A 26,483-nucleotide genomic window follows, 5' to 3' on the forward strand; every position below is an offset into this window, starting at 1 on the left:
ATTTGGTCATAAAAGGAATGAATTCGAGATATGGTTACAAGTCTTAAATCTACTCATTGTAATAGGGAAGAACTTTTTGTACTCTATTACAAGCTAATCACTAAAGGGATGTTGCCTGTAAGCTTAAATTATACATAATGGCCCATCTCTGGGAACCCTGCCTCCCAGGTAATGGGCATTAAGCTAAAATACTTTTGTTTAGCTCACAGGAAACATCCTGACCAGGCCCACCTGTGAACTACAGCAGGGAGGAAGAAATTAACACATCCCTTCAGAGGCTGACCAGAACCAGGAAATGTTTGACTTTCCTCCCTCCCCTTTTAGTATAAAAGAAGCCTGAATTCTAAATCAGGAAAGATGGTTCTTCAGGGCATGAGTCCACCAACCTCTTGGTCTGCCCGCTTTCCAAATAAAGTTGTTATTCCTTGGCCCAACAGCTTGTCTCTTGATTTATTGGCCTGTCGTGCAGCGAGAAGTAGGAGCTTAGACTCGATAACATCATCATGGTGTCACATGTGGTCATTTATCTGTCAGTATAGGCTTGTGTTGTGTACAGATTCCTAGAACTCTGATCCTGTCTTTACTTTTTAATTATTTCTTCCACCCCTTCACCTTTGGTTGGTTTTGTTTGGTGGACTTGTAGGTCTCTTTGTCTTAATATCTGGACTTTAAATAGTTGCTATTAAACCTCTAAGATCAATCAGCCTCTGGCTGTGCTGTCTTTAAAAGTTAACTGCCTTCCCATTAATCCATTATTTGTGAAGATTAATTGGGAAAGCTATTCAAACCAAGGCTATAACTTGGGTATGTGTTTGCCTCCAGTGTTTGCCTCCAAGTGAAACCTTATCCCATTAACATCAAAGAGTATTTATACACACACACACACACACACACACACACACACACACACACATGTATCTATGTGTGTGTGTGTGTGTATGTAATTCACCCATGGCTTATGTAGGAGAAAATGCACAGAAATTTATAGGCTGCTGCCAAAATGAATTCTTGACAACTAGAAAACCATCTTTGTCTTTGACTCAGCTCTAGAAAAAATACTGATAAATATTTACTTGAGTTGCAGCAATATATTTTGAGTTGCAGCAATATGTTGTTTTTTAGATTTAAGCCACTGATTGACAAAGTTAGAAGCTCATGTTTGTCTTATGTCTAAAACTAGTCTCCTCAGTGAATGTTAATTTTCATGTCAGAGTCAAATCACTACTCAAGCTAAAGAATTTAGCAGTGATCTATACTCAGTGGTATCTAATTGAGTTGAAATGTTATTTTAGGTAATGATGAGAGAGAAAAATCAGGATAGGCCCATATTTTGTCACCTACTCTTATGAAAAATTATATTTTATTCAAGCCCAGTTGTATCATCACTACTCCTTAAATTTATTCTTTCTCTTTTTTTCTCACCAGAATGTCACTGTGTGGTAGCTGCCTCCACACACTGTCAGTTGACATAGTTACATAGGGAGAAAGGGATGGGTTGTGTGATACCATAACCATTTCTTTGATCTTTAAATAGCCTCGTGAAACAGTATGAAAAGCATAAAGAGATCTGCAAAAGGAACAAATCTCTCGATTGGATAGAAATTAATTTGCAAGTCTATTTTAGTGGTTTCCAAATTACCATGGTCCTGGCTAAACTACACCCCAGGCAAAGCAAGTCCGAGTGACCTGGAATAGGGCACAGTCATGGGCAAGTTTTAAACCTCCCTCAAGTGATTGTGCTATGTAGCTAGGATGAATTGCTATAGGCGCATGCTCCATAGAAGTGACAGCCGGAGGCTGATCCGCGTATATATTATTTTATCAGGAGGCTGATGCTACTTTTCAAACATAACCTGGGTCTTCTACAAATTCTTAGGATGGCCTTCTGTGGCTTTTCTTTGATGTGCTGAGTGAATGCTTAGAGTGGTTACCACTGTGAGGATGAGCCTGCAGAGTTGGGAAGAGCTCCTTGACGTGGAAATCAACGAAGGCCACCCAAATGAAAACAAACACAGCCTCTTTATCCAGAGTTTACTATAGCTAGGGAGTCAGCCGCCACCACTTGTGTTTGGCAGAGACTCAAAGGCAGGCAGGGGGCAAGGGAAAGCTTCATAGTGAAAAGACAAAAAAAAAGAGAGAAGGCATCAGGTATGCCCTGATTGGAAGCTGTTGGCAGGGGGAAGCTGTAGACAGAGTAACCAGAAGCAGGCCATCCTATGTGATGCATTAGGTGTGTGTATTTGGGTTCTTCTGTATTTAGCAGAGATTTATCCAGTCCTTAATTGGAAGCAGGGGCACAAATTAGAGAAGCTATACGATATTTACCAAGTACGGGCTGTATGAGGCCAATTGCTACAAGGGATTATCGTTAGGCTTCCTGCAGTGGCTACCAAGGATAGCAGGTTGGTTCCTGGGCTGGTTGCTGCACGTTATGGGTCAGAAGTTCTGTTTTTGTGTGTACTGTGGCCATTGTCCATTTGTATATTCAGTCCCTCATTGGGCAGAAGTGGTTATCAGGGACTGGATCCTGTGTCATGCCGGGGCAGGAAGATGGGACTCCTCCTGGAATCCTAAAACTGGACCTGAATAATCTGTAGAACTAACTCAGATTTGGCTTATGGTTAAAGAACAATATTGTTTTCTCACTTTGGGGATGAAATCTTGCCTTGTACACTATATTTCTGATCTATGTTAGCCTAATTCCACACTTTTCCTAAATTAGTCCATGATTTCCAATTTCAACTGGATGACAATTTCAATAATATAGATGAGAAATAAAACATTTTCTTTAAGGAAATAGATTTCTTGAAGGGAAGGTCATTCCTTAATCCTGAATTTGTCAGTGGAATATTTGGGTTAGGTCTAAATAGTAAACTGTTTTCTGAAAAGACTGAGATTCCAATGTTACCAAAGCTCCCTGTCAAAAGTCCCACTCCTGCCTCTAGTGTATGGGAATTTTTGAAGATTTTTAAGCATGTTTCCTATCTGTCCTATCCTGTCCTGTCCTATCCTTCTTCAATGAGTATTCCCGTGGGAAATATGATACATTAGCAGGTACGCAATTGATTTTGGCGGGTCTTCCAAATAACAGAGAAGGTTGTTCTACTCAGTGGCAACTAAGCTGAATGTTACTGAAAATGACCCTACTTTTGCTCAGCTATATTTTAGATTACCAGTACCTGTTTCAACAGTGTAGTGGCTCAGAACAACAGCTGTGTGTCTTTGGGTAAATCGTGTAACCACTGTGTCCCTTTCTCCTCAATTGTACAATGGAGTTAATAGTAGCAAATAGCATGAGGTATTTGTCAGGATTTAACACATGTAAAGCACTGAGAACATAAGCAGCTGATAATATGGACCTATTATCTTAGTACAGGTAGTATTGCACAGGGATTAAGAAAATTGAATGACTTTTATTAAAAACGGAACAGCTTTTACTTACTTATGAGATTTAAAGCCCTTTGTAAAATAAATTACTTCTGATCAAGCTATATTAAAATACTTTCAATATAGCTTGCATCTTTATTTGTAAGAGGCTATTGAGTTTTTTCATATATACAATTCGCCAGAGGTCTAATTTCTCATTGTCTTTTTAATGACAATGGTAAGTTCTTCTCTCACGGTGAGGAGTAAATGATGTCTTTTCTGAAGTATGGATTTGAGAGCTGTAGATCTGTGTGTCTCTTTCTGCATGTGTGTGCACGTGCACACACACATCAAAGTGTCTCAACAGAAATCAGGTAATTTTTTCCCCTGGAATATGTATATTCTAACATAATTCATTAAAACTCTTTACATGAAATCAAACAAGACTGAAAATAGTAAAAAATTACCCCCCAAATTTGTAATTACAAAAAAAGACAGAACTATAGTTTCACATTTCCGACTGTATTATCAAGTTTAATGTGGAAATTCTGACTATGAAAAGTTGTATAAAAAGTAATATATATAATTTTGCAAAAGCATAGAGTAGTAAGAGTGATGTTCATTTCTTCCTCGGAAAGAATGAACTAATTAACCAAACATGCCTTGCTACCCTTTTGAATTGTACAAGCCTTCCCCCTGATGACTGTGCTTTTAAATTTCACTGGTGACTGAAGTCTTTCATACTCTGCTGTGCCCCTTGTACCTAGAATGTGCTTTTATTCTCCCGGTCAAATTCCCTTCTTCACCAAGCTTGTCAAGCCGTACCCGATCCCCACCGTGTTCGGCTGCGAGGGAGTTGCGGCAGCGCAGTTCATGCGCAGCACCTGAACCGAGGGAGCGGTGGGAGCTGAGTCCCAGCATGCAATGCGGCAGCCTGAGGCTCGGGGCGAAGCGGTCCTGGCGCCATTCCCCGCTGTGGGGGACAGCGGGATGCAGGCCGGGGCTCTCTTGCTGGGAGGTAGACAGCCCTATCCATCCCGTGTGCAGGTGGTGGGAGGTACAATAAGCAGCACGGGGGGCCAGGAAGCCCTCAGTCTCCCAGGTGCCCATCCTGAAAGTTGGAGAGGCAGCAGAGAATTTCCACCTGGCCCCTGCCATTTAGGAACCTTCCTTCTTAAGGTCAAGAGGCAGCGCGAGGGAAGCTGGGAGCTAGGACCTCCATGCCGACTCAAAGCGAGAGCTGAACAGAACCAGAGCCAGCGGCACGCATGTGCCACTGATGTGCAGGAAGCAGGAGAGAGATGAGCAGGCTACAGTGCCGGGAGAGAGCTGAAGGTGAGGTGAGGTGAGGTGAGGGCCACAGCCTGAGCTGCTCATCTGTTTAGGGTGCGGCACGGGGGTTGCAGCCGTCCAGGGTCCAGGCCCAGCGTTCCCGCTCCACAGTTGGCCCAGGTTCTCCCTGTTCAGCAGCTTCTGTGGTGGGCAGTCCTCTGGAGACTTGCAGGAGTGGGTGCAGAGGTGTCAGTACTTGCACGCTATATATTTACATACGTAAATATGTAAATTACATATACCACCGCGCCACCATCTGCCTGTCTTCCTTATCCCGGCCCCCACTAAGCCCCAACACTTGTAGTGGTCTCGCCTGGAGACAAGAGGGAGAAGGACAGAGGCTCTGCCATATCCCACTGCCTCCTTGGACCCTAGAGGTACTGAGACAGGGTGCTTTCGGGAAGGAGGGGAGCCTTTGGGGGGCCATCCCCGGGGCCTGGACCTAAGCAGGGGAGGCCATGTCCCACCCCACCTCTTGTTTCTGGACCCTCCTCCCCTTTGGGTGTGTGTGTTCTAATTTTCTTTATGGAAAAATAGACCAAAAAACAAAAATAATAGAGAGAGAGGTATTTAACTGCGATAAACTAGCCCCATGTGGCCAAAAAAAGAAAAAAAGAGAAATGTATTTGTATTATATGTATTATTCATATTATGTGAAATATATTTATATGTATGTATAAAATCATATGTATTGTTATTAATGCATTTTTATGCATATAGTATGTATATATAAATATGTTCAGACATTTATATAAGCTTACCATGTAAGTATATGCCATCACTTAAACTTATGATATGATGGCCAACTTAGCATTTATACAAGGGTCAGCTTGTGTATGTATATATATATATATATATATATATGGATACACACATGTATACATTATACATATGTGTGTTGTAATATATGTATAACACATATGCACATGCCTGTACACATATGTAGTATAATTGTATATATCATTAATATGTATTATAATTGTGTATATGATTACATATTTATATGTATAATTGTATATGTAATATATGTATAACATGTATAACACAGTATAGTATAACTGTATATTGTATAACTATACTGTGTTATACATATACATATATATGATTATACACATTATACATATATAAGTACAAATATTGTATATATACATATAGTATGTATATAATACATTATACTATTATATAAATATATGTATAGTATATACATATAGTATATGGGTAGTATATACATATAATATAGTATATATGTACATATGTACTGGTCCCTTGGTGAAGGGACCAGGATAGTATGATGATCTGATATAGTACTTAATTAAAAAATACAATTATGTTTTGAGCTGAAATAATATATTATTTCAGCTTTGAAAAGCTCCTTCCTTAAATGCCTGTATATTTATACACTGTGAATAGCGGTAAAGTAGAACTAACAATCACTGAAATGTGAGAGGAAGTTGAGCGTTCTAGCTGGGGGATTAGTCCAGGAGAAAACTAGTTCATTGGGCTGCTTTTTTTACTAGAGTGTAGGGTAGGGTTTCTCAATGGCTGCACTGTTGACATTTGGGCCTGGATAATTTTTGGTTGTGGGGTGCCACCCTGGGCACTATAAGGTGTTTAGCTGCATCCCTGGCCTCCACCCACTAGATTCCAGTAGTACTCCCAAGTTGTGATGACCAAAGTGTCTCCAGATATTGCTAAGTGTTCCCTGGGAGGGGGAGGGAAATCAGCCCCGGTTATGGTTCTCAGCTTTGCAAGAGCAGAACCTGCATTTTACTGCTTTAACTGGTACAGTCAGAGAAAACTGGTTTTCTGGAATGAAATTCACAGGAGAATAATTCTTTTTTTTTTTTATTAATTAATTAATTGTTGGCTGCATTGAGTCTTTGTTGCTGCGCATGGGCTTTCTCTAGTTGTGGTGAGTGGGGGAGGGGGTCTCTACTCTTCATTACGGTGCACGAGCTTCTCATTATGGTGTCTTCTCTTGTTGGGAGCACGGGCTCTAGGCGCGCAGGCTTCAGTAGTTGTGGCTCACGGGCTTAGTTGCTCCGTGGCATGTGGGATCTTCCCAGACCAGGGCTCGAACCCGTGTCCCCTGCATTGGCAGGCAGATTCTTAACCACTGCGCCACCAGGGAAGTCCCAGGAGACTGATTCTTAATCCAGAATACAATTTCATTAATGTCTAGAGGGAAATATCCGTTTTACTCACTCCAGACTCATTATTGCTGAGATCCCCCTCCCCTGGTGTTAAGACTATTGCAGATCAAATTGGTAATAGACAAATAGCTTGGCAAACCTGGAATTGGAGTGTGTACCTTCTTGAGAGGTATTTTGTTCATGTCATTATGGTGTCTGATGAAATTCCTGTACTCCAAACCTAAAGAAATAGTGATTATAGTCCTGGTGTTCTTACTTACTAGATTCTGGACCCCAACTCACTTTATAAACATCATGGTCCCATCACAATGAGATGAGCAAATTAACCAAACTCTGTGACTCACGTTTACCTCATCTGTAAAATAATATCAGTACCTCAAAGAGGAGTGGTAAAGATTGGTAACTACGTGTTGAATGGCTGTAAGTTCTTAGCAGAGAGTGCTCACTGAATGTGTTCACTATTATTAGTTCTATGTAAGAATAACTTTAGAATATTCTGCTGCTAAGTAAACATACCACAGATTGGGGGGAAATGTATATACTCATGTAACTACCACTCAGACCTACAGCTAGAACTTTACCAAACACCAGAAGCCCCCATCTGTCCTCCCCCAACCCCTGTCCCCTGCCGACCTCTTTCCCGTATCACGTGTCCCTCTTCTCACAAGTGGAATAAGCACCCCTTCTCTTAGATTAATCCCATTCTTTTTAAGCTAAAAATAAAACAGTATTGAGTCTCAATTTATAGTGGCAAAAACAAATGTGCAATAAATATATGCCCTCTAGAGTGATTGCACTAGAGAGGCATTTTACATCGGAAACATTGATTTGAATCTGCATAATTGATTGTGAATTGCAGTTAAACAGCCTTGTTGGGTCACAGTTATACCTGAATACTCATAATGATTCAAAAATGATTATAGTTTTGGTAGACACACACCCACAAATGCACCCCCCCAATATAGATAATGTGCTCATTTGCTCACGCTAACACACACATCATAGCTTCCACAGCATACTAAAGCATTTTGGTTGTGGCTTGTGATTGGGTGTAATCAGAATTTCCTTCAACACTTCATGGATTGTTATGTCTTTTTATGTCTACACTTCTTAACACTTGAATTACAACTAGATTGAGTGTCAGTACTTAAGCCAGTCAATAGACATGCAGGAACTGTGGGCCAGTTATCACGTCTTTTTTAAGAGCTAGCTAAAGCAGGGGTCCCCAACCCCCATGCCACAGGCTGGTAGCAGTCTGTGGTCTGTTAGGAACCAGGCTGCACAGCAGGAGGTGAGCTGCAGGCAAACAAGCATAGCTGCATCTGTACTTACAGCCGCTCCCCATCGCTTGCATTACCGCCTGAGCTCCACCTCCTGTCAGCATTATGGTGAGCTGTATAATTATTTCATTATATATTACAATGTAATAATAATAGAAATGAAGTGCACAGTAAATGTGATACGCTTGAATCAACCTGAAACCATCCCCCCACAACTGTGGAAAAATTGTCTACCATGAAACTGGTCCCTGGTGCCAGAAAGTTTGGGGACCGCTGAGCTAAAGAGTTTAAGGTGTGAAAGAAGAAAAAGGGGACTTTAAATGAAAATGAGACAATCTTAAAAAATAAAACGCTACCTTTAGCAAATTCTTTTGAAAGGCAACAAATGTTAAGTTGGTAAATTTTTACTTACCACTTATAATTTAAACCTTTAACTTTAAGAAAAAGTACATATTTCAAATGGCAGGACTGCAGAAAAATATTGTAGTTTGAATAGTTAAGCAGTAAAACTGATAGTGACTATTTTATAAAAACCTATGTTCAAGAAGCATAGGCTTCATAAAATTTCAGATGAATCTAGATAATTCCTGGATTTATTTAAAATGTTTATTGTTAATTTAAAAATTGGGACAATAATCCTGCATGATTTTTAATTACCAACGTATGTTAAATCCTAAATATAAGAGAAATATTTTCCGATTAGAGCAAAAATGGCAACAACTTAATAATTGTATAAAGTGAAAATCTGAAGATTGCATGAAATGAAGAATTAGCTGAATAAAATAAGCGTGTATAGATATCATGGTCAACATGAGACTGTTCTTATACTTTTCCTCACTCCTTGTGCCTTACTTTTTATTGGATATGTGATATACATAATAGGATAGATAAGACATGTATATACTTTCATATATATCCTTACATACCTATTCATATACACATACAGGTATGTGTATATATACACACACACACACGCACACACACACTGCTTTCCTTTAGAAGTAACCACTATCCTGAATTCTAAGATTTTCATTTCTTTGTTTTTTGTTTGTTTGTTTTGGTTTGGTTTTTTTTTTTTGTGGTACATGGGCCTCTTACTGTTGTGGCCTCTCCCGTTGCGGAGCACAGGCTACGGACGCGCAGGCTCAGCGGCCATGGCTCAAGGGCCCAGCCGCTCCACGGCATGTGGGATCTTCCTGGACCGGGAGCACGAACCCGTGTCCCCTGCATCGGCAGGCAGACTCTCAACCACTGCGCCACCAGGGAAACCCTGTTTGATTTTTTAAATAGTTTTCTTTCCTAGTCACATGTGTCCCCAAATAATGTATTACTTAGCTTTGCTTGTTTTTAAGATTCTCAAAACTGTCAACATATATTATAAGGTCTTGTATAACTTTTTTCATTAAATATTTTAGTTGTAACATCCAACCTTGTTATTTTATTTTATTGATTTTTTGGTGTATGTTGGTGTAGTTCTTTTTCCTGCTGTATGTTATTTCATTGTGAAAAGTACTATGATTTATTGATCTCTTCTTTGATCCATAAATGTTCGGATTGTTAATCAATTTTTGCTATCATGAACATTGTTGCTAGAAATCGCACACATCTCCCTGTGCACAAATACAAGAGTTGCTCTAGGTTAATGCTTCTCAACTTTTTTTCTTATGGCACACAATAAACACTAGTATTTGTATGACACCAGAAGGCAAAGCTTCTTGAGACCAGCAGTTCATCATAGGGAGGCTCTGCCCAGGAGGAAATACATATCCATGGACCATGGGGTACAGAAGGTCAAATATGCAAGCTGATGACAAATTGTTTTTTAAACGTAGGTGCTCGCCTTTACACTCCCACTAGCAGGATGTTGGAGTTTCTCTTGGCCCACATTATCTGGACCATCTGGTGTTGTCAGACTTATTAAATCTTGCTGGTCTGCTGTTTGTAAAATAGTATCTAATTGTAGTGTTAATTTACACTTTGAGTTTGATCATCATTTAATAGTGGTTCTGTGCTGTGAACTCTCTGGTCTAGCCTTATGTCATTTTTTCTAGGGTGTTTTCTAACTGATTTAAAAGGAGTTTTTGTTTCTCCTTATTTTTTTCTTTTCCTTAATTTGCAATACTATTTGTAAACTGTTTGGGGAGTACTTTCTCCATGTTGTGATGTTTCTCTTTACATCACATGTCTTTTGGCAACCCTAAGTTCTTAGTTTTAATCTAGTTAAGTTTATAATTCTTTCCTAATATACATTTATTTATGTAAATTAGGAATACCCATTAGGTATTTTTGTTTCTTGTTTAAGTAAACCGTTTCTTTTTTTTTTTTTTTTAACATCTTTATTGGGGTATAATTGCTTTACAATGGTGTGCTAGTTTCTGCTTTATAACAAAGTGAATCAGTTATACATATACATATGTTCCCATATCTCTTCCCTCTTGCGTCTCCCTCCCTCCCACCCTCCCTATCGCACCCCTCCAGGCTGTCACAAAGCACCAAGCCAATATCCCTGTGCCATGCGGCTGCTTCCAACTAGCTATCTACCTTACTACGTTTGTTAGTGTGTATATGTCCATGACTCTCTCTCGCCCTGTCACAGCTCACCCTTCCCCCTCCCCATAACCTCAAGTCCGTTCTCTAGGAGGTCTGCGTCTTTATTCCTGCCTTACCCCTAGGTTCTTCATGACATTTTTTTTTTCTTAAATTCCATATATATGTGTTAGCATACGGTATTTGTCTTTTTCTTTCTGACTTTAAGTAAACCGTTTCTATCTCAAGATACTGTTTTGTAATTTCCACGAAGTTTTCCTTCTTCATTTCCATATGCTCTTGTCTTTAAATTCTTTTTCTCTTATTGAACTTACACTATATATAAGCAGTGGGCATGTTGTTAGAGATCCTAGATTTATTGTTTTGTTTTGTTTTGTTTATTTGTTTTATCTGTTGAATCCAAGTAAGCTGTCAGCACATTACTAACTGAATGTGGAATTTTCCTTTTGGCAGACGATTGTGATGACCCTCTGGTGTCTGCCTTGTCTCAGGCATCATTCAGCAGTTCATCCGAGCTCTCTAGCAGCTATGGTCCTGGATTTGCAAGGCTAAATCGAAGAGATGGTAAGTCTGCTTTTTCTGCTCTGATTGGTTCATGACGAATCTCATTCATCTTCCATTCTCCTTTAGTAAAATCATTGTAAGTGATATATTGTAAAAGGTAATAAATTTCTTAATAAGCAAATGGCAGAAACTGATGGGATGTTCATGACATTTAGGATTGGCTCTAGAATGGCAAAGGGATGCACCTGTTCTGAGATCTTGTATCATCATTTTAGTGCCCAAAGAATTGAATTCCCTAAATCTGGCGATTTTTTTTAATGTATCTTATAAAATAAACTTTTCTTTAGAATTTTTTAATTTTTTAATTGAAATATAGTTGATATACTGTATAATTTTAGTTTTAGGTGTACAATATATTGGTTTGACATTTAAATACACTGTGAAGTGATCACCATGTTATGTCTAGTAACCATATAAAGATATTACGGTATTATTAACCATATTCCTTATGCTGTATATTACATCCCATGACTTATTTATCTTATAACTGGAGGTTTGTACCTCCTAATTCCCTTCACCTATTTTACTCATCCGCTCAACCCTCCTCCTCTGATAACCACCTCTTTGTTCTCTGTATCTAATTTCATTTTGTTTTGTTTGTTTTTTAGATTCCAGATATAAGTGCAATCATACGGGTTTGTCTTTCTCTGACTTATTTCACTTAGCATAATACCCTCTAGATCCATGTAAGTTGTCACAAATGGCAAGATTTTATTTTTTTAATGAAAAATAAACATTCCACTGTATATGTATATACCACATCTTCTTCATCCATTCATCTGCAGAGGACACTTAAGTTGCTTCCATACCCTGGCTATTGTAAATAATGCTGCAGTGAACATAGGAGTGCATATATCTTTTTGAATTAGTGTTTTTATTTTCTTGGGGTAAATACCCAGAAGTGAAATTGCTGGACCTTATAGTATTTCTGTTTTTAATTTTTTGAGTAACCTCCATACTGTTTTCCATAGCAGCTGCACCAATTAATCCCACCAACAGTGCACCAGGGTTCCTCTTTCTCTACATCCTTGCAGACAGTTGTTATTTCTTGCCTTTTGGATGATAGCCGTTCTGACAAGTGTGAGATACATCTCATTGTGGTTTTGATGTGCATTTCCCTGGTGATGAGTGGTGTTGAGCCTGTTTTCAGGTGTCTGGTGGCCATTTCTATGTATTCTTTGAGAAACTGTCTATTCAGGTCCTCTGCCAATTTTTAAATTGAATTGGTTGTTTTTATGATATTGAGCTGTATGAGTTCTTTGTATATTTTGGATATTAAACCCTATTCGAATATGTCACTTGCAGATATCTTCTCCCATTCAGTAGGCTACCTGTTTGTTTTGTTGATGGTTTTCTTCACTGTGCAGAAGCTTTTTAGTTTGATTAGGTCTCATTTGTTTATTTTTGGTTTTGTTTCTCTTGCTTGAGGAGAGAGATCCAAAAATATATTGCTAAGACCAATATCAAAGGGCATACTGCCTATGTTTTGTTCTAGAAGTTTTATGGTTTCAGATCTTACATTGAAGTACTTAATCCATTTTGAGTTTATTTTTGTATATGGTGTGAGAAAGTAATCCAGTTTGATTATTTTGCATGTAGTCTGATTTTTCCAACACCATTTATTGCAGAGGCTGTCTTTTCCCCATTGTATATTCTTGCCTTCCTTGTTGTACATTAATTGACCATATAACGTGGTTTATCACATCGATTGATTTGCAGGTATTGAGCCATTTTTGCATCCTTAGGATAAATCCCACTTGATCATGGCATATGATCATTTTTAATGCATTGTATATTTTGATTTTTGCATCCATGTTCGTCAGTGATATTGGCCCGTAATTTTGTGTGTGTGTGTGTGGTGTCCTTGTCTAGTTTTGGTATCATGGCGATGCTGGCCTTTTAGACTGAGTTTCGAAGTATTCCTTCCTCTTCAATTTTTTGGAATAGTTTGAGAATGATAGATGTTAACTCTTCTTTAAATATTTGGTGGAATTCACCTGTGAAGCTGTCTAGTCCTGGACTTTTGTTTGTTGGGAGTTTTTTGACTACTGATTCAATTTCATTACTAGTAATTGGTCTGTTCAGATTTTCTGTTTCTTCCTGATTCATTCTTAAAGATGGTACGTTTCTAGAAATTTATCCATTTTTTTCTATGCTATACAATTTGTTGTTGTATAATTATTTGTGGTGATCTCTTATGATCCTGTGTATTTCTGTGGTGTTGGTTGTAACTTTCCCTCTTTCGTTTCTGATTTTATTTATTTGGGTCTCTCTTTTTTTCTTGGTGAGTCTAGCTAGAGTTTATCAATTTTGTTTATCTTGTCAAAAAACTCAGTTCTTTTTTTCATTGGTCTTTTTTTTTCTTGGTTTCTTTTTTTGTTTATTTTAATTACTGCTCTGCTCTTTATTATTTCCTTCTGCTAACTTTGGACTCTTTTCTTCTTTTTCTATTTCCTTTATGTGTAAGTTCAGATTGTCTATTTGACATTTTTCTTGTTTACTGAGGTAGGCCTGTATTGCCATGGATTTCCATTTTCATTTTTCTCAGGGTATTTTTAAATTTCCTCTTTGATTTCTTCAATGACCCATTGGTGGTTTGGTAGCATATTGTTTAGACTCCAGTGTTTATGTTTTTTCTAGTTTTTTTTCTTGTAGTTAATTTCTAGTCTCATGCTCATATGGTCAGAAAAGATGCTTGATATGGTGTCAGTTTTCTTAAATTTACTGAGACTTTTTCTTGTGGCCTAGCTTGTGATCTGTCTTGGAGAATGTTCCATGTGCACTTGAAGATAATGTATATTCTGTTATTCTGGATGAGATATGCTGTATATATCAATCCATCTGGTCTAATGTGTCATTTAAGGTCAGTGTTTCCATTTGGATGATCAGTCCATTGGCATAAGTGGAGTGTTAAAGTCCTTTACTGTTATTGTATTACTGTCAATATCTCCCTTTATGCTTGTTAATATTTGCTTTATATATTGATGTGCTCCTATGTTGGGTGCATATATATTTACAAGTGTTATGTCTTTGTTGGGTTGATCCCTTTAGCATTTTGTAATGTCCTTCTTTGTGTCTCATTACAATCTTTTTTTTTTTTGTGGTACACGGGCCTCTCACTGTTGTGGCCTCTCCCGTTGCAGAGCACAGGCTCCAGACGCGCAGGCTCAGCGGCCATGGCTCACGGGCCTAGCCGCTCCATGGCATGTGGGATCTTCCTGGACTGGGGCACGAACCCGTGTCCCCTGCATCGGCAGGCAGACTCTCAACCACTGCGCCACCAGGGAAGCCCACAGTCTTTGTTTTAAAGTCTGTTTTGTCTGATATAATTACTGCTAACTCAGCTTTCTATTTGTTTCCATTTGCATGGAATTTCTTTTTCCATCACCTCACTTTTAATCTGTGAGTGTCTTTAGATTTGCAAGGAGTCTTTTGTAGGCAGCATATATATGGGTTTGTTTTTTTTTTAAATCTATTCAGCTACTGTATGTCTTTTGACTGGAGCATTTAGTCCATTTACATTTAAAGTAATTATTGATAGGAATGTACTTATTGCCATTTTGTTAATTGTTTTCTGGTTATATTTGTAGTTCTTCTCTGTTCTTTCTTCTTTTCTTGTTCTCTTCCCTTCTGATATGATGATTGTCTTTAATGTTATATTTGGATTTTTTTTCCTTTTTTTGTGTATATGTGTTATAGGTTTTTGGTTTGTGGTTCTATGAGGTTCATATATAATTATTTATTATATATAGGTATCTATTTTAATTTGATGATCTCTTAAGCTCGAACCCATTCTAATAACTATGTTTTTAGTCCCTCCACCACATTTTATGTTTTTGACATCATGTTTTGTATCTTTTTATTTTGTGTATCCCTTAAATACTTATTGTAGATACAGATGATTTTACTACTTTTGTCTTGTAACTTTCCTACTAGCTTTATAAGTGGTTGATCCACTACCTTTACTATATGTTTACCTTTACCAGTGAGATTTTTTCCTTTTGTAATTTTCTTATTTCTAGTTATGGCTTTTTCTTTTCTTCTTAGAAGTCCCTTTAACATTTCTTATAAGGCCAGTGTAGTGGTGCTGAACTCTTAGCTTTTGCGTCTCTGTCAAACTCTACTTGTCCTTCAAATCTGAATGATAACCTTGCTGGCTAGAGTATTCTTGGTTGTAGGGTTTTTGTTTTGTTTTAGGATTTTTCGATGTGGACCATTTTTAAAGTCTTTATTGAATTTGTTACAATATTGCTTCTGTTTTATGTTTTGGTTTTTTGGCTGTGAGGCATGTGGGATCTTAGCTCCCTATCAGGGATCGAACCCGCACCCCATGCATTGGAAGGCAAAGTCTTAACCAGTGGACTGCCAAGGAAGTCCCTTGGTTGTAGGTTTTTTTCCTTTCATTACGTTGAATACGTCATGCACTCCCTTCTGACCTGCAAAGTTTCTGCTGAAAAGTCAGCTGATAGTCTTATGGGAGTTCCCTTCTAGTTGCTCTTCTCTTGCTACTTTTAAGATTCTCACTTTAATCTTTAATTTTCCCATTTTAGTTATAATGTGTCTTGGTGTGGACCTCTTTGGGTTCATCTTGTTTGGGACTCTGTGCTTCCTGGACCTGGATGTCTGTTTTCTTCCCCAGGTTAGGGAAGTTTCTGGGTGTTATTTATTCCAAAAATTCTCTGGTCCTTTTTCTCTCTTTTCTTCCTCTGGGACCCTATAATGTGAATGTTCCTATGCTTGGTGTTGTCTCAGAGGTCCCTTAATTACCTTTATTAAAAACTTTTTTTTTTTCCTGTTCAGTCTGCTTGATTTCCACTACTCTGTCTTCCAGATAACTGATCCATTCTTCTGTATCATTTAATCTACCGTTGATACCCTCTAGTGTATTTTTTACTTCAGTTGTTTTATTCTCCAGCTCTTATTTCTTTTTAATTTTTCTAACTCTTGTTGAAGTTCTCACTCTGTTCATCCATTTTCCCAAGATTGGTGAACATCTTTATGATCATTATCTTGAATTCTTTATTGGGTAGATTACTTATCTCTGTTTCATTTAGTTCTTTTCCTGAGGTTTTGTCTTGTTCTTTCATTTGGAACAGATTTCTTTGTCTCTTCATTTTCCCTAATTCTCTGTGTTTATTTCTATGTATTAGGTAGTTCCATTACATCTCCCAGTCTTTTTGAAGTGGTCTTCCATAGGAGATGCCCTCTGGGCCAGCAGCACACTCCCCTCTGACCATCAGAGCTAGATGCTCCAGGGGTGTCCCCTGTGTGGGCTGCATGTACCCTTTTGTTATGGCAGGGCCCACTACTGTGGGCGGGCTGGCAGGTGGGGCTAACCCCCAACCTGGCTGGCTCTGTGACCTGGTGGTGCATGGCTGTTGTGGGCCCACTGGTGGGTGTTGTCAGCTCCTGGCACTAATAGGCTAGAGAGAGGATTCCGGAATGACACTTGCCAGTGCTGGTGTCAGCTCAGTAGAAGGAGATTCCAAAAATGGCCACCACCAGTGTCTCATTACCCAGGGGAGTCTCAGCTGCCTCCTGTCTCTCTGGGAGGCTCTCCACGGGTATTAAGTGAGTTTGACTCAGGTGCCTTTCAAACTACTGCCTCTACACTGGGACTTGGAGTATGTGAGATTTTCTGCACACCCTTTAAGAGTGGAGTCTCTGTTTTCCAATGCCCTCTGGCTCTTCCAAACATATGGCCTGCTGGTTTTCAAAGGTTGACTTCTGGAGCTTCTTTTTCCCTGTGCAGGATCCCTGGGCTGAGAGCCCTATGTGTGGCTTGAACACCATGCCCCTCATGGAGGACCTCTGTTGCTATGATTTCCCTCATGTTTGTGGGTCACTGATCCTGTGCTGGGGTTACTGACTAGACTCCATCTCTGTCCCTTCTACCTGTCTTGTTGTGGCCTTTTCTTTATATTTTAGTTGTGGAAAACCTTTTCTTATCTTCAGGTTGTTCTCATAAATAGTTACTTTCTTTTCTTTAATAAATTTATTTATTTTTAGCTGCATTGGGTCTTCATTGCTGCGTGCGGGGTTTCTCTAGTTGCGGCAAGTGAGGGCTACTCTTCGTTGTGGTGCACAGGCTTCTCATTGTGGTGGCTTCTCTTGTTGCAGAGCACGGGCTCTAGGCACACAGGCTTCAGTAGTTGTGGCTCGCAGGCTCTAGAGCGCAGGCTCAGTAGTTGTGGCGCACGGGCTTAGTTGCTCCGCGGCATGTTGGATCTTCCCAGATCCAGGCTCGAACCCATGTCTCCTGCATTGGCAGGCGGATTCTTAACCACTGCACCACCAGGGAAGCCCTGACAGTTACTTTCTAAGTAGTTGTTATTGTGGTGTGCGTGTGGGAGGAGGTGAGTTCAGGGTCTTCCTACTCTGCCATCTTGATCCTAAAATATACTTTTCTACAACGATATACAATCATTATGTATACAGTAGCCATGAAAATTTAATTGGCCCTCTATTTCAAGATAAGCAAGGAAGTTTGCAAGAAGCGACTTTAAAAGTTGCTAGTTATTTAACAGTAATCATCCCTAAGTTTAGTTAATTCTCAAAATGAATGACATGACTTTCCTGTTGAGGAATGGGAAGTTAATAAGCTTTCGTGCTCCTTTAGGAATACTCAGTTCGTATTGTTGACTATCTCTTAGGTAGGTTGTATTTGATTGCTTGAGTTATGTTTAAAGAAAAGTGCAGATAATTAAATGGCAACTTGCTATAGATATAAGAGAATTTCAAAACTCTCTGCACTTAAAGACAAAGTATCGTTATTATCCCTTTCTATAATATGCTAAGGCAAAACCCATCTGCTCATGCATTCTATGGAAAGAGGATTGGCTATACTAACAAAGAAAATATTTTTAACAACCATAAAAAAAGACACTGACATATATTATTAAAACCTTGATTCACTCATTTATTATTCCCTTCGCACATGCTGCAGCTACTTCTTCTAATTTTACTCCTTGATCTTATCCTTTGTCCTGTTGTTTAATGTTTGAGTACATTGAACATTGGACATAACAAATAGATTGTGTGTGTGTGTGTGTGTGTGTTTTGCCATATGGTCCATGTTATAAATATCTAACTCTGTAGCATGGCTTTATTTAAAAAATTTTATCTGATATTATTTGATACATTCCTCTATGTGTGTTTCTTTTTTTAAAATTAGGTATTATTGCCATAACTTTGTGTTTCTTAGTGTGAGAATATCATTGGAGAGTAATAACTGAGATCCTTGTATCAAATGGAGAATTTTGTGGGCTTTGAATATATTTGTGTAGATAATTCTCGTCTGTTACATTTATTTGCCTTATAGTGAAAGTTATTGTCACATTGGACCATCTCTTCCTATTTTCAATTCTGAATCCCTTACCACAGGCAAATGGGATTTCCTAGCCCTGTGGGGGTCAGTCCAGATCCTGAACCAATGGTCCTTTCCATAGGAATGCTGTCATCACAACACTGACCTTAGAATGAAGTTTCTATCTTATCTTTCTTTTTAAAGTAAAGCAGAGTTTGGCATTTACCACCACTCCATTTGAGTTATAATAAGGTTTCATAGGATTTGGCCCATCAAAAGAGATACAAAATTTAATGTAACAATTTATCTTTATTTTCATTTGTTGAGGTTCAATAAATCTCTCTCTCTCTCTCTCTCTATATATATATATGTAATATGTTATTGATTTGATCAAATCATATTTTTCATTAATTTATATACTCATCAGGAGTCTCTATCAGTAGGACTCATTTTCATTCTTAATTCATTTCTATGGCTGTTGGTGAAACACAGTATTGAACTTCATGAATCTCATTTGCATGTTAATGAAATGGAGAAACACAACAGGATCGTTTTAATTATCTTTTGCTGGTTGTCAACCTGCTTGATTACATTTTTCTTTTTTATTTAGTTTTTCTTTTTTTACCTATTAATTACATGAAGTGTTCACAAGAGAATATCAGACTTTGAATGATTTATTAAAGGCTGTATATTATACTAGTATGCCGACATTCCTTGTGGTATTTAATTCAGGCTATGGAAGAGTGTTCAGCTAAGTCAGCGGGTCATGTATAAATAAACTGAATCAGCAATAAAGATCCTAGTATCCTAGAAACACAGATAGGGTTACCTTTTTGCTATGGAATCTGGAAAACTTAGAGCCAAAGAACAGAAAAGCAAGAAATGAGGAATCAAGCTCAACAACCCACTGCTTTCCATCTATGAGATAAGAAGTGCCCTGGGTAACACTGTGATAATGACTAGGCCCTGTAATGGGGAAAGGAAATCAGAAAAAGACTACAGTTAAATGTCCATTTCTACCAGTAGGGAAGAAGAAAATTTACTTTTTTTGAGGTATATTAATTTAATTTTGTCACTTAATTCCATTGTGGGTTGAAATGTGTCCTTCAAAAGGATACATTCACATCTTAACCCTGATACCTATGAATGTGACCTTATTTAGCCCTAGAGTCTTTGCAGATGTGATCAAGTTAAGATAAGGTCATATTGGATTAGGGTGGGCTCCAGATAAGGCCTTATAAGGAGAATGAGATTTGGAGACACAGGAACAGAGAAGACAGAGAGAAGAAGGCCAGGTGAAGACAGAAGCAGAAATTCAAGTAATGTAGCTACAAGCCAAGGAATTCCAAGGTTTGCCAGTAACAACCAGAAGCTGGGAAGAGGCAAAGAAGGATCTTTTAGAGGATGCGTGACTGGTGACACCTTGATTTTGGACTTTGGGTCTCCAGAACAGTGAGGGAATAGATTTCTGTTACTTTAAGCCAGTTTGGGATACTTCGTTACAGCCACCATAGGAAACTAATATAGATTTTGGAACTGTGAGTTTAGTGCTACTGAAACAAATGTTTAAAAATATGGAAGTGGCTTTGGAATTGGGTAATGGGCAGAGGTTGGAAGAATTTTCAGGTGTGTGATAGAAAAATCCTAGATTGCCTGGAAGAGACTGCTGTTGGTGGAAATGTGGAGGATAAAGTGCTTCTGGAGAGCTCTCCAAAAGAAAAGAGGGTCATATTATGAGACACTGGAGGGAAGGCAATCCTGGTAATAAAGTGGTGGGAAAGTGGAATGAGTTGTGTTCTAGTGTTGGGTGGAAAGGAGAATTTGTAAGTGATGAACTTGATATTTACCTCAGAATGTTTCCAAGCAACATATGGAAGATGTGCCCTGGTTTCTCCTTGCAGCTTATAGTAAAACACCGGAGAAAAGGAATAAATGGAGGAAGGAGCTGTTAAGCAAAAAAGGAACCAGAATTTGATGAGTTGGAAATTTCTCAGCCTATCTATACTGCAAAAAATGCTCTAGAGAGAACATCAAAGATGTGGGCTCATTTTGCTAAAGAGATTAGGAGTGTGACTCATGAATGCAGTCCATCATCTCACCTGAACCCTGGAATACAGATGGGGTTATCCAGAAAGATCTGTGGAGGACATGCTTCTGTCAGTTGCATAGGGGGCAGTTTTTGAGAATTTTATCCTAGCAGAAACACTACTTGCCTAGACTGAAAGAGACAGAAGCTAGGCCAGCAAGGTCTCCATGGGTCCTGAGTCTGGGGCCAGCGGGGCCTCTGCAGGACCAGGGGGCAGAGCATCAAGCCACAGAGGATTATACTCGGGCCTTGAGACTTAGTGGAATTTGCTCTGCTGGGTTTCAGACTTGCTTTGGACCCATGACCCCTTTATTCCTTTCAGTTTCTCCCTTTGGTAATGGGAATGTCTATCCTATGACTGTCCCATTATTGTATTTTGAAAGCAGATAATTTGTTTTCTAGTTTCACAGTCCACAGATGGAGGTTTTCCTCAGGATGTACCATACCCAGAGTCTCACTTATGTCTAATTTAGATGGTTTGGAAGATAAGATTTAGGATTTCTTGTGTTGATTGTATTTAGATGAGATTTTGGACTTAGAGTTGATGCTAGAATGGGTTAAAACTTTTGGGGATGTTGGGATGGGGTGAATGTGTTTTGCATGATGATATGAATTTTGGGGGGAGCAAAGGGTAGACTTCTGTGAGTTGAATTGTGTCCCCCTAAACAATATATTTAATTCTTAACACCTAGTACCTGAGAATGTGACCTTGTTTAGATCTAGGGTCTATGCAGGTATAATCAGGATGAGGTAATAATGGATTAGGCTGGGCCCTAAATCCAGTGACTGGTGTCCTTCTAAGGTGAAAGAGGTACACAGAGACACAGAGACAGAGGAGACAGAGGGAAGAAGTCCATGAGAAGATGGAAGCAGAAATTGAAATGATATAGCTACAAACCAAGAAATGTCAAATATTGCCAGCAAGCACCAGGGGGAGAATTTTTCTCTAAAGCCCACAAAGGGAGCATGGCCTTGCTAACACCTCAGTTTTGGACTTCTAACCTCCAAAACTGTGAGAGAGTAAATGCTATTAAGCTGTGCAGTTAGTGACACTTTGTTGTAGCAGCCCTGGGAAGCTAGTACAAGTGCCACTGAGTAAGTGACTTCTTTTGTACTTTTTTTGCACTGGGAAGATGCATCTCAATTTGAACCTGACAGATTTCATAGCTCGGAGACGTGTGACCCAAAATTAACTGTAAACCACACAAACAAACAAAAACCAATTGCTACTAATACCAGCTTTGTAATGGAATTAAATCTCTCTGCCCTTGTATATTAGTCCCAGTTTTGCAGTTTCAGTGTAGTTTGAATTACATTCGGCATCTTAAATCGTTGCCATTATCAGTGTACAGTTCAGACAGGTTCTAGTGTGCCATCTGATGGGCCAAGTGTGTTCTCAGGACAGAATATAAGAAGCCATATATGTAGAACTGTTCCTGAAGTTGCATTATAATCCAAATGGATGTTTTTTTATTTTCATGTACTTGGGAAACCTTGGAAATGGGTTATTGCAAACTGATGTGCTTGTATAACGCAGTAAATAAAATGGTGGTACACAGCAAAAACAAAATATTTGTATGTGTGAATGTAAACATATATATGTATATGTGTTTAATTATATAGCAGGTTGCTTCCATAAGTGACCAATACTGTGAGTTTTCTCTCCTCTATTCTGTAAGATCAAAATATTTCCTCTTTTGCTAAAAAGTGGAATATATATCTATATTTTCCCATTGTCTATTTTATTTATCCACAGCTAAGCCCTTCTACTCTAAATGCTTATAAAGCAATGCTTTCCTCATGCCTATAGGGTTTGCTGTTAAAATCAAGCATCTATCTGTAGAGAAATCAGCATATTTAGTTACTTGACAGGGAGAACTCTCATTCTGGATGTACTTCTAGTGAGGAAAATTATCACATTCTATACAGAATTATTTGGTGATTTTTTTCTCCTTTTTTGGCTTTGTTGGGTCTTCGTTGCTGCGCGTGGGCTTTCTCTAGTTGCAGTGAGCACTGCACTGGCTTCTCACTGCGGTGGCTTCTCTTGTTTTGGAGCACCGGCTCTAGGCGCGCGGGCTTCAGTAGTTGCGGCACGTGGACTTGGCAATTGCGGCATACGGGCTCAGTAGTTGTGGCTTGCGGGCTCTAGAGCACAGGCTCAGTAGTTATGGTGCACGGGCTTTGTTGCTCCATGGCATGTGGGATCTTCCCCGACCAGGGCTTGAACCCATGTACCCTGCATTGGCAGGTGGATTCTTAACCACTGAGCCACCAGGGAAGTCCTATTTGGCAATTTTTACTGCCCTAAATCATTGTGCTTCTTTGCATGTAACTATTATGCTTAAATTAAAATCCCAGAGATAAATCCCAAAGGTATTCATGGTGCATGTCAGTGCTTAAGAGGATAGATGAGGTAAATGTTTCTTGCCATTAAACATATTGCATATAATCGTTTATAATTATCACATTTAAAATGATAAAATTAATATATTTGATAACCAGTACTTTATGAGGAAAAGAATAAGAGATGAATTTTGCACAGGACTGAAAAAACTCAGGCCTCAGAAAAGGAGAGCCTCATTGGCATGGTGGGTGTAGGTCTGAAATGTACCTGATGGTCCCCAGGACCAGAAACGGGGCAGGTGAGCCTCACGAACTGAGTGTGGAGAATTGACTGCCTTGGTGACCGCCTGTTTTTATAGAGTTGGCTAGAGAACAAAAGATACCAACAGTTTATTTGCTTCCATATCAACTGCTTCCCATCACATCCAGGATGCGATGTGCCTGAGTAAGCTCTCGGCTTGAATAATTACCTGAATTGCAAGGGTCCCACACCTCCATGCTGAGTCAGGCTGTAAGTACCCGACTTTGTATTAGCTTTGCCCTATTTTTCTGTCTTGCCCTAATTGATCTCTGAGATTAGGAGATTACAGTTCTTAATGTTAGGATGAGAGCACTTAGACCTGACAAAAATTCCTGAATAGTCAGATCCCTGGGAGTCACCCCCGTAGCCACAGGACGCGAGCTTCTCCAGCACACTTGAACCTTAGTTAACCTGCTCTGCTTCTCTCCTTTGTACTCTCTCCAGTGGATCATGACATTTTAGGTGAAGAGTGAACACTTTGGTGTTAGGCTTATCTGGATCAATTCACCATTCCTGGGTTTAAATCATTACTACCTTACTTTTTTTTAAAATTAATTTATTTTTAGGAAGACGTTTTTAAATTCATTTATTTAAGTAGGAAGTAATTTTTTTTAATTTATTTTTTAACATCTTTATTGGAGTATAATTGCTTTACAATGTTGTGTTAGTTTCTGCTGTATAACAAAGTGAATCAGCTATATGTATACATATATCCCCATATCTCCTCCCTCTTGCGTCTCCCTCCCACCCTCCCTATCCCACCCCTCTAGGTGGTCACAAAGCATCGAGCTGATCTCCCTGTGCTATGCGGCTGCTTCCCACTAGCTATCTATTTTACATTTGTCTCTTACTTTTTTAAAGACGGAAGAAATACTTAATCTCTATGCTTTAATTCTCTAGCTTTCTTTCGGAAGAATAGGGATAATACTGAAGTGGTTTTGGCTTTATTGAAAATGATCACGGCACTGTGGTGTAACCACAAGAATTACAAAAGCAAGGTCCCAAGAGAACGTTGAACAGTTTCAGAGTGTGTCCTGCCAATTAACCCCACTTTAGCAAACCTCACAGGCCAAATATATACTTTGATTTATACAAAGGTAATCTCAAAATTCAGGCATCCTCATAACTCTGGTAAAAGACTCTTTTTATTCTTGATTAATTATAGAGCAAAGCAGGGTCAAAGAATTTTTTTTTTTGAGCATTTATCTTTAGTTTTTAATTACTCTGCACAAGAATTTTATATATTAAGGGCAGACATTTGTTACAATAATTAATAAATTGGTAAAATATTTAATAAGCAGAATAGACAAAAATCAATTTTCCTTTCAAAAGAGCAAGGAAGTCTTCCTTCCCTTCCTATTAAAGAAAATAGATTTTACTTTCCAAATATTTGTATATCTTGCCAGGCAAATGAAATTCAGCAGGATTTATGCCTTTCATATGATGAAGATCACCATATTTAAATGGTGCATTTACTGTGAAAGTAACTTTCTCAATCAATGTCCATAATATAGATGCACTTTCACAGTTCAGTGTACAAGTCAAAAAATTTTACAGCCCAATAGTAAATGTAAGTTTCCTATGTGAATGAAGTCTAAAATACACAAGTCAGGGCCCTGACCATACAAAGGATAATATTCAAAGAAAGCTCACAGTTTAGAATCATCTGACTGTTTTTGGATCCTCAGCAATTTTTTTGTAGTAATTGGATTTAACAGCATTATAATTCTAATGAATGAGTTAAATCAGGGATCTCAAAATTTTGGAATCCCAGTATTAATCAACTACAAATAAGTATTAGCCCATATCTATCACCAACGACTTAGATGTTTCTTTCTAATGAATTGACCATTACATTTCCAAAGTTCTGAAATGGCCAATAGACCATAAAAAGAGACTTTTTTTTTTTTTTTTTTTTTTTGCGGTACGCGGGCTTCTCACTGCTGTGGCCTCTCCCATTGCGGAGCACAGGCTCCGGACGCGCAGGCTCAGCAGCCATGGCTCACGGGCCCAGCTGCCCTGCAGCATGTGGGATCCTCCCAGACCCGGGAACGAACCCGTGTCCCCTGCATCGGCAGGCGGACTCTCAACCACTGCGCCACTAGGGAAGCCCTTGTACTCTATTCATTAAAGTATAGGAGAGTTTGCTCTCACTTCTGGGATTAATATAGAATCACTTCTATTCTTCTATCAGTTCATTTGATTTAATGCCAGAGGCGATTGTCCTCCTGAATGTTTGGTTCTCTCTTACTTTGGATGTAGCTCTCCCTTCTGGGCCCTCTTCCTTAAGAACATGTTCTACTCTCTTCTGATCTCTTCTTGCTACTCCCTCAGTCTTACCCTTTGTTGTCTTTGTCTGCCCTGTACCATGCTTTCTTCAGCTCTAAATCAGTTTGATAATGTAAGCCCAGTGAGTGTGCCATGTAGCTGATCCTAAGTAATTTATAGCGATAAAAAATGCTGGTTTTGGAATCACAAAACCTAGGTTATAATACTAAATTGTGGGTGGTCTTGGGGAAAAGACATTTCCTCTCTTTTTTTCCTTTCCTGTAAAAGTATGGGGTTGAATTTGGCGATCCCTAAATTGTATGACAATGTACTCTTTTTATTTATAATATTCTATAGGCACCATCTCTTTTCCTTTTGACTCACTCTAATAATGGAGATTTTCAAAGCATGTGAGTGAGTGACATTGATGGCTTTTCAAGCGGAAGGGGAGAATCTTAAGGCAGACTGTCCTTCTAAGTCCTCTCAAACTAGAAGACACAGAATGTGCCTGGCTTAGGAAATGTCTTCAACTGTTATAAAATATAGGAATTCAAGTTATAAATATGAACCTATTGAAATTGATACAGGAACTTAAATTTAGTCAGTTAAAATACATTCATAAAATTTAAAATTATCATTAATATATAGGTTACACTTCTTTGTGTATATCTAATATTTTTCATTCTGTTGAGGAGGAAAATTTCACATGTAGGTACAGTGAAAATAAACAGTGAGTATGCAGTTGGGTGATGTATTGGGTTGAGTTCTCCCAAAAGCACACCCTGGACCAACAATTGTGGTGCTAAAGGTTTATTAGGGGATGGTTCCCAGGAGAAGACAGAGAGGGAGTATAAGAAGCCAGATTAGCAAGGGGAAGAAAGCAACTTGAAGTGAAGTCCCACACATAGCCTGGTCTCCCAGGAAACTCTGGATGATA

General features: G+C 38.8%; 1 protein-coding gene across 6 annotated transcripts in view; it reads left to right on the forward strand.

Annotated features, from left to right (window-relative positions):
• The window catches only part of CNTNAP4 (contactin associated protein family member 4), a gene marked incomplete at both ends in the record, with an annotated part of 261,492 nt that overhangs the window by 25,277 nt on the left and 209,732 nt on the right, over positions 1–26,483 (forward strand). For all 6 annotated transcript variants that reach the window (XM_082677167.1, XM_082677170.1, XM_082677172.1 and 3 more), the window contains one exon: positions 11,132–11,242. In XM_082677167.1, coding sequence (XP_082533293.1) covers positions 11,132–11,242 — 111 coding nt within the window. The remainder of the gene's footprint in view (positions 1–11,131; positions 11,243–26,483) is intronic.

This window comes from Grampus griseus (genome assembly GCF_964374135.1).
Source record: "Grampus griseus genome assembly, chromosome: 19".
Classification (NCBI taxonomy): Eukaryota; Metazoa; Chordata; class Mammalia; order Artiodactyla; family Delphinidae; genus Grampus; species Grampus griseus.